This window comes from Lepidochelys kempii, chromosome 3 (genome assembly GCF_965140285.1).
Source record: "Lepidochelys kempii isolate rLepKem1 chromosome 3, rLepKem1.hap1, whole genome shotgun sequence".
NCBI lineage: Eukaryota > Metazoa > Chordata > Testudines > Cheloniidae > Lepidochelys > Lepidochelys kempii.
The window spans coordinates 195509155-195518960 of record NC_136382.1 but is presented as its reverse complement, the minus strand read 5'-3'; the positions used below and the strand labels follow the sequence as shown (position 1 = coordinate 195518960).

The 9806-nt window shown below is 38.8% G+C and overlaps 1 protein-coding gene across 2 annotated transcripts in view; it reads right to left on the bottom strand.

Annotated features, from left to right (window-relative positions):
- Positions 1 to 1577: 1577 nt before the first annotated feature.
- The window catches only part of SPRED2 (sprouty related EVH1 domain containing 2), an 80966-nt gene continuing 72737 nt past the window's right edge, over positions 1578 to 9806 (bottom strand). Inside the window, exons 5-6 of one of the 2 annotated variants that reach the window (XM_073339468.2) lie at positions 3794 to 3943; positions 1578 to 3133 (exon numbers count right to left, since the gene is read on the bottom strand). In XM_073339468.2, coding sequence (XP_073195569.1) covers positions 2480 to 3133; positions 3794 to 3943 — 804 coding nt within the window. In that variant the 3' untranslated portion in view covers positions 1578 to 2479. The remainder of the gene's footprint in view (positions 3134 to 3793; positions 3944 to 9806) is intronic. The other variant, XM_073339469.2, reaches the window with a different exon arrangement.

Genomic DNA, 9806 nt, shown 5'->3' with positions numbered 1-9806 from the left:
AGTATACAGATACATTATGGATGTAGGCTTCAGGCACTTTCATTTGTTAATGTGAGCAATAGCTTGAAAAAAACCTCTTCACAACCGAAAAAAATTTTGGTTAATGTTTTGTTACCACAGATACAAAAATAAAATCTGGAGAATGTCTCTCAAATGATTGATGTCAGTATTGCAAAGCTGACTGGGAAAACACGACACACTGTTCAGCTGCAGTGTGGAGACCAATGAGAAATATTTACAAAGAACGCCTCCATTTTCTACCCTTGTGCCCTTACACCATTGCCTTCACAATCCAAAGAAAATGTGTAACAAGATCTACAAGTATTACAAAAACCAAGAGGGGTAAGGAAGAGGGATTTTTAAAAAGACGACATACATAAAGGCTTGGAGTATGTCTGATTTAGTTAAATAAATAGGGGCACTTAATAGAGACTTGACAAAAAACTGTAAGATCTCTTCGTAGTGTTGTGCTTTGTAGAGGCAAGACCTTACAGATGTTTGTTTATATGAGGCTGGCTTGATGTTTACTAGACATCATTGAGAGATTTGTCATTTGCGATCAGGCACAAAATATTTATATTCCATTCAGTGAACCCAGACACATTACACCAAGAGCAAAAATCCCTCCCTTTCTATTATCATTCCATTTTTTTTTTTAACCTAAACCCAGCAACTGCTGCAAATTAAGTTTACCAAACTCTACAGTCTATAAGCACGTTGCATAATTAATGGATGGTTTACAAAAAGCTGTGATTAACTCTCAGAGGAACATTCCAACTCGAAAGAATGGCAAGCATTTCTTAAATCTATTTGGCAAAAATAAAAAGTTCCTTTCCTTTAAGACTGATGTCAATGTGCAATAAGAGGGAGGGAAGGGGCATGCATCCACTGGCAATTTACTGCAGAAAAAAATTATGGCAGGAACAGCAGTGCCAGCTTTGACAAGCCAATCCCTAGCTGCCTCAAAATATTCAGATTGTACTATGCTAGTTATAGCTAACTGATCTAAATCTTTTTTGTTTTTTATTTTAATAAAAATTATTTGGCTATTCCTTGTAATATATTAGAAAAATACTCTTTTCCCAGCTAATTACAAGCCTTGTACACAAGACATGACAGTAACATTTTTTTTTTAAAGTATTCTCATCTTGCTGTATGCATAACACAACTCTCTGGATCCACTTTCAGTATCTGGGTGGTGAGCAGGGAGGAGAAGGGTGTAGGAGACACTTTGGCCCCAATCGCACAAACACTTACTCATATGATGAACTTTACACCTGTGAGTAAGTGCTTCTAAAGTCAACGGGACTACTCACATGTATAAAAGCAGCACATGCATAAGCATTTACAGGGTCAGGAAATGGGAGTGGTAGTTATATGTAGGCTTTTTATTTTAAATACATATTCCGAGTTACTCTAACATGTGGATTTCATTGTGAATGTAAAATTCTCATGCACATGTATTTATTCTATAGACCAAAATTTAATTTAAAAATATATTTTTTCTGCATAATCCACCACTTGTTCAATGTTTCTCAAAATCACAATGGGTTATGCTACTACTTTTGTGGTTGCACTGGCTATCTTGTTAATTCTTTGCATAACGAGAAGAATTTTTATTCAGCTGAAATATTAGTGTTTTATTCTCAAATAAAGACATAGCAGGGTAATGAAAAGCTCCTTCCCGTTATGTAGAATTCCAAAACTAAAGTTTTATTTGCAAAATTATTTAAGAAAAAAGCCTAAATTTAAATTTCCCTTTCAAGTATTGATCTGAAATGAATGCAGTTTGGAGGACTTTCAGATTCTCAAAAGTTAACTGAAATTAAGGCTCATTTCCCACATTCAGTTAATATTTGAAATTTAACATCAGAGAAATAATTTAAGATGTCTGACAAAAGAAATGATTATGGACTCTAACGAGAAACTGCAGCTTACATGAATATTTTGGCTTTAGAAAACAAACAGTGACAGCAATACTGTGTTGTGGTACAAGTTTGTTACTAGAACACCTTCTATACATACAATAACTGATCGCAGGTTAAAATACTTTCTGGGTGGGATTTCATTCCATTACACTATATTTCTCAAAGTGCCGATGCTTGCTACGTCTAGGTGGTACTGCTCAAGGCAAGCTACGGCAAGACAGATCCATATTAGAGATGTTCTAAAATCCACCACCATCCACAGTTCATATCTCAGAGTCCTTTTAACTGAAAAAATATAAACATGTACACGACATTCTGTTCGATTACAGATTAATAATACAAAAGTCTATGCTGTAGGTTAGTTTGTTAGAACACTTGAAGAGCAAATCAATGCAGAGTGGCCCATGAAAAACCAAACATAAATGATCCAAGTGGTTTCTGGACTCTGTTGGGCACACAGGCTGCATCAAAATATAAAGGATTTGAATGCTCCAAACCAACGTGCTCCTTAACTACAGGGAAAGCATAACACAATTTAAACTTGTGTGTAGTCATCCAGCTGCTTTGTGTTTCCCACCACAGCACCTGCACATAACCCCACAGTGGTAACAAGCCCGAAGGGGCAAGTAACAGCACATACATGGGGCAAAGAAAGACAAGGCGATAAGGGCCATCCACCGGAGGCAAAACTTTTCATCACTGGTGTCACATGAACAAGGGTCTGTATAGTCTCCTTCTGGATCAGACATACAGTGATACAGCATACTGTCCGCACACCACATACAGCTGACTCGACGGATGCAACTTCTGACGCGGTCTGGTGCGTCCTGACACTGACCCCGCCTATTTTCCTCATGATTGAATATGTCCCTGCAATACACGCACCGCGATCTCTCTCCATCTTCCTTCCGTCTTGGTTTGAACTTGACAGGCTGAGTCTTTATCGCAGCACCCTTTATATCTTCACCCGGGTCAAAGTCTGAGCTGTCTACGTAAGGATAATTGTAATCGTGTTTTGAGGCATCACTTTTGGCAAAACGTACGTACGAGTCCACATCATCAGCGTCGATGTACTTCCCTCGCGACGGGGCATGGCGGTAGTCCTCATAACCTGTCATCCAAATCTTTTCCCGAGGGTTAATGCGCACTATCTCCTCATCATCATCTGGAAAGCTGACGTGTCGATAGGACCTTTGTATTGACTGCTGGAGAAAAGGCAAACAGTTAATTTTTCTATCAAGAACTGGCAGAGACTTTTGACATTTTTGATCAAGTGCTACTAAGCATCAGTAGTGCATTTGGGAAATAAATTTTAATCACTGTTTTCTTAGTTTTTTTAAAATTTATCTTGATCACACACATTATTAAAATGATAAAATTAACTTAATTTTCTTTTTTTTTTGTATGCTACTAAACTGTGATTAACAAAATAGACAAACCACTTTCACTTTATACTGTGCCTCACTTTCTACACTAGCATGGTGGTAACAAGCTTTTACATGCTGTGACCCTACGTGGCAACAGAAAATAGCTTCAGAACCTGCATCCCATCTAGACATAAGGAAAGGCATGCTGCTCACTATGCCCCCTCTCACATGTACAATATGCACATATTTGTAACCACCACAGGGACAGAGCCCCAGATTAAGAATCCACATGCCAGCCCAATGCTGCAGTTGTCTGTTGCAGACAGCACAGGTGAGTGTTCAAATTCCAATTTTTTTAAAAAACCCAACCTCCTCTTCACTGAAAACTTTTAAAAACAAAATTCATAAGTCTCTTAATATCAGACTATTTAAGAACTTGATGCTTGAACTTTTCTCACAGTATCCCTTTAAGTAAGCAGCAATTAATAAGAAGCTCACTTGTTCTGGTTGGTAGTGGTCAGAGCTATACTGGTCGTGAACGTGACCATGAGTGCAAATTCTGCGATGTTCGCAGGGTGTAGGAGAGGCTAGTATCCGCAGAGGCTGTTCCCTTTTTTGAGAAGAATTAGAAGAGCTGTCTGTAGCATTCTATTTTAAAAGGGAAGGAAAAGATAATTAATTCATACAGCCATATATTACTGCATATAGCTTTGAGATACATGCAGGAACTCAGGTATTGGCAATATTGGCAACACAAAAAAGCAGACACCATTATACAGGTAATCTGCCCCTAAATTCTAGAAAAAAGCAGATGGATCTATATGTAGGTCACAGAAGTTGCTACCACAGACAGAAAATACAATATGCCATAGCCTATGAGTGCTTGGTGAGAGAACACAATTTCTATTTGCCTGGTATGTTATTTGTTGTAATGTACATTAGAAAGCAGGATGTTCATGCTATAACTCCTTCTGGATGGCAAAAATTAGCTGATTGCATCATTTAAAGGAATTTAAATAGGATGCAATCAGACAATGTTAGGTGTGACTAACTGATTTATGCACACAGACTAGATAGTCAGGCTGCAGAAGATTTAGTAATGGTCTTTTGCAGGTTTAAAAAAAAAGTCAATTGGAACCTTCTTTGCAGTTCTCTAAGCATTTGCCTAACACTAATGGGTCACAAACTACTTACATAGAATGATCAACTTTTTAAGCTGTTTTTTTTAAAGTTCTCACCATTCTCAAAATTCAGTGAATATTCTTTAATTTTCAAAAGATACGTCCAGTGTTCTTCTAGCCCAGATCTTGCCTAGAGTCTTGAAGTTTTTTGGGTCTGATACTACTGCATCACTGCGTTGCAATGAGTATCTCAACAAATGGGTGATACATCATGTACTGCCATCAAGATCTATCACAAGACCTGCAGCTTCATATTAAGATTATTTCTCCCGCAAGAGAAATTCCAAGGGGTCTTAACCAGCATCTCTATTTGATCATAGATTTGAGGATAACAAATAACTTCATGTGCAATCTTGATTGAGAACTCTGAATCTGATGTGCAAACAATATGCCCACCATATTGATGCAGACCATCCATTGAGCCTGTTTCAGAAACTGGTCCAGCTTTTCACCTGTACCATAAATAATCCAGAGTGTGATTTATTTAACAAGTTCTCTTCCACTTGCATGAAATCCTTCATTGTATCAGCACTGAAACTGGCAGAAGTGCCTGAACACCTCATTGCACCTGTTGGCATCCCTGCCAAGAAGTACTGGGAGAGTGGAAGGAACGGATGGCAAAAGAAGTCACAAACATTGCCTAGATACCAACGAGAAACACTGTACTGTTGCATAAGCCTGGAGTTGTATTGATGCAGGTGTCTTGAAGTGTCAGAGAAAAATCCCTGCAGGATAACAATCCACGGCCAACAAGAGTATGAAGCTGTTAATTAGTATACAGCCCATCACCATTTTTTTTGCCTCCCATGATGCCATGGCATATGATTTTAAAAAGCATTTTATGCTGCAACTGATGTACGAGCTGGGATTTCTGTTGCTTGTGCGCTAGCAGTCTTCCCTCTCACTTCAGTCACTGCATGCCACCAGTACGCTTCTTGGGGATGCGTTTAGAGAAATGTGTGCCTCTGGGGCCATTTCACAAAAAGTGGCGGAAAAGCGTGCTACACCATTCCAAAGCATTGCTAGAGAGGTCTGTAGGAGGATCAATATTCTTCCTCAGAGCCATCTAAAACCAGTTCAGTTCCATTAGTTCATGAAGGTAGACCGTCAAACCTGAAACTGAAGGAGGCAACACTCTGTCCACAATGTGAGTATACATATCAGTACTCCCCTACCTCCACTCATCTCAAACACTAGGACTGCTGAAGAAGTTGAACTGCTAACCCCATGGCACAGTCCCATGACAATCATTGGTGACCAAGAAATCCCAGGCTCTTTCAGGCTTGTTATCCACATGGACGCTGAAGTCACCAAGCACAATTATTAAATACGGGGTAAGTGAAAATGTGAGTTACCCACATTTATAAAAGGAGTGTGCGTATAATGTGTCAGATACGGTTGGTGGGGAAGAAAATACAAATTATCCAGTTTCTGTGTGAAAAGATCTCTATTATAACACTGCAGTAGGTTTGCTTAAAAAAAAAAATGCTTAACTTACATTTCCTTCTCAGAATTTGAGACGTTCCTTTTTCAAATGACTTCGTCATTTACAATTTTAAAAGCCTAGTCAATATATGTCATTAGTGAAGAGCAGTGTGTTAATCATTTACTACAGTCCATTTCCCACTAAATGTGTTTGTTGCTCAAGAATGGCTAATCAGGTGTCTGAGTAATATCCTGAGATAAGCACTGATCACAGAACAAGATGAGAAAAGACTACTTCCCAACAGTGACAAAACTGGACTGGTCACCTTGCCTCTGCTGGCTTTTCAGAATAGTTTCACCATTTGTTATGCAATATACAGGATGACTATATAAAGAAATTTGAAAGATTCATGCTGAAAATATGAAGCAATGCAATTTGAGGCAGGGTCAGAAGTCAGTTGCTCAAGGGAAGTAATGAAAGCCTTACCACTTGGGATTTTTAAAAGCAGACTGAATAGGGCACTAAGAAGTGTACTGTCAAGAATGATTCTTGAATGATACAATAAGCCTTTCTAGATTTTATGATTCCACAAAATAAAGTAATCATGCTTTTAAAGTTAGTCAGGAGATACACGAATAATAGCCTAAACATAATCTGAATCTATATTACATTAGCTTGGTCATCGTCTTTTTTTTTTTTAAGCATAAAACAAACATCACTAGCTGACCAATGCTCTGTGTTGCTTTACATTGCTTTGCTCACTTCCCTGTGTTATGCAATCCCATCTGCTGAATCAACCATGTTTGGTTTGGAATGTGGGTGGAGACAGAACCACTCTCTCATATCCCCTTCTCTCCGCCCATCTCACGCTTGCCGCTGAAGTGTCCCAGAGCCCCACCAGCCACCACCATTCTCAGACAGCAGGAAGATGCATGGAGACAGTCCAACATCTTTCCGCAGCCTCCCTTTTCACGTTGGGAAGGATGAGCAAAACTAATCATTCCTTTTCTTAAGCAAGTTATTCCTCTTCCCACCAACCTCCAAGTATCCACAGGGATGGGGGGACTTCTCCTCTCACCAGCAGCAGTGGTGTTTTGGAGAGCCACTCTTTGAGGCTCCAGAGAGAGAGAGAGTGTATGTGTGTGTGTGTAGTCAAGTGAGTTATAGTTTTGCATGTGTTTGAACTTGTACTGATGCAGCTGCCTTAAAGTGTCAGAAAAAGACTATCACTGCAGGATAACACAAAAGATGGGTGCACAATAGGGTGAAGAAGGATGACTGCACAGCTAACATCCTCTAGAGAGAGTAATTTTGAGGCCTGTGCAGAGCTGCAGAGCCAACTGATCTTCATTCCCAAAAAGGAGCAATAGTGATCAATCATTAGGACAATGTATCCTGCTCTCCCAGGGAGAGGCTGTTTAAGCAGTAGGGCTGGTGAGGAGGGACAAAGACCTAACAGGTCAGGAGATGCCAAGTTCTCTTGATTGACAGCTTCCTCCAACCACCTACACATCTGTGAGGATCTTCTATGTGGAATCTACCCCTTTGTGTATTTACTATAGTCAGATGCACTAATTTAAGGGGAGTAGCACAAGCTATTTCTTCTTATATGACTCTCTTTATCCAGTTGGATCATTGGGGAAAAAAAAATTGAAATGGCAACACCATGGAAGAAAAACCACAATATCTGGGCACATAAAATAAATGATCAGACAACTATTGGGTTAAGTTTGTGTCTGCAGTTTCTCTGCAGACAATCCCTCTGGTTTACACTATTTTAATGTGTGTAGTTTGTGCACAATTTCAATAGCTCGATTGGGGTGCAACCATCTTTCCAATGAATTCATGAGATGTCATTCTCCCAAGATTCCTTCAGTTAAATCTTATAAGAGCAAGTCCTCAAGTTGGGATGAAGCTCTCAGGAAAAGACTAGTGCCTTTGCACTTTTGATTTTGGTAGAAGTGAGGGGAGAAGAAAATACTTTCTTCTTGTGTCATAACACACCAGTTCCTCCCTCATCAATGAGATTTTACATACATAACCCCCACCCACCAAGAAATATTTTGCAGGATCAGATTTTCAAGTCACATCTAACATTGTATTTGTTGTGCTTGTAAAAAGGCCAGGTTGAAAATCCCTTGAGAATTTGGGCTGTAAAGTGAGAGAATAAAAAAAAAAAATTAAAAAAAGTTAAAATTATAAAATGATTTCTTGTGAACACAGGCAAACTGAAGTGACAAAAAACCAAAACTAGTCAAAGAACACATTTTTGCCAAGAACTTGTAAGGTAAGTGGTTATTGGATAACCCTGAAAGCGATGCTGCATAAGGACAGATTTAAGAAAAAGACTGTACATTTAAAAAATATCACCACACAACTGCGGTAATACACAGAAACCTGAAGCAAATGTGAGATTGTCTTTCCACGGAGTTCAGAGAAGATTTGAGTGTACACAGATAACCGTGGTTACAGTAAACCCGGGTTAGGATTTTCTAAAACAGGAATAGGACTACAATTTCTTAAATGATTGGACAGTTTCCTAGTCACTATTTATACAAATAGCAAAATATAAGTTTAGCAAGTTAGTTTTAACATTACCTTTTTGTTTGTTGGAGTGGTAACATATAGTGGCAAGATTACTCCCATGACTGTGCTGTGTTAAATCAGCATAACTTAATGCAACATTTACATGGATTCTGTGCACAAAATCTTCTGATTAAACTGCATCTTAGTCTGCTTCTGGTATTATTAAGTTCTCTCTTATGTTGTACAAGGCTTGATTAAGACTCCCTCACACTACTAGCATGGTAGAAGGGGACTTAGTATATATGAGAATCAGGCGCATGAGCAGTTTAATTAGAATGCTACATGGTGTCAAATGTGCATAGAGTAAAAGCTCTGAGTTTTTTCTGTGTTCTTTAAATACTCTTGACTAATTGTCACTGATACAAGGTGTCAGACATGTCTCTTAAAAGCAGAGGACAGAATAGAGTTTTCACAACAGAAAAAGCAATTTTAATGTCAACAAATTTTAAAGTAAGAAATTTGTGAATTAAAGCCACCATTCTAATACGATCTATAATCATCTTGTATGTTCTCATATCCTGGACACATTTGGTAAGGAAAGGTCTCACTTTCTAACTTTCAAGAAGTTGATATAAAAGGAGTAGTGAAAAAAGTTATATGGGATGTTATTCAGTTATATGGGAAGTTATGCTGACAGCAATGGCTAAAGCTATCGCATGTTACAGTGATGAGTGCGGTACAACAACCTAGACAGAAAAGAATGTTCTTTCAGCCTACAAGTTCTGTTTATGAGACTCCGGAGAGTCTCTCGTTATTTGGGCATCCTCTCTTTGTGCCTTGCCTCTGCCTTAATAGATTTCTCTTTAGTAAGATTAACTAGATTATTTCACTGGGAACATGGACATTGTCATGTACCTTAAAAATCACACCCCTTTCCTCTTCAAAAATCTTTGGTGGTTGTTTAACTTAACCCTCTGTGCAAAGAAGGAGAGCCTGCCCTTGTGAGGAGGGGTACTTACTGCATGGTAACAAGCTTTGTAGTGTTGCCACACTGCATCGTTAGTATATTAGTAAGTGCACAAGCAAGTACTTTCAGTAATTAATTTTTTCAGGCCTCGAAAGAGCATTCTGGTGACAGCTTATGACAGTCTGTAGAATCAAGAGCTGAGTCTGCATGTTCTCATTTACAGAGATCTGCTTCAAGATTAGCAAAGACACCCCTTTTAGAGCTGATGGTAGGACAGGCCTTTTCAGGTGACTAAACACCCAATGTTACTTACAGGCTTATCTTTCAGAAATCTGTATACACACTACCAAGGCAAGAGGAACTAATTGGGAAAAGAGCACTCGTGGGCGTGCACACACGCACAAGCAATGA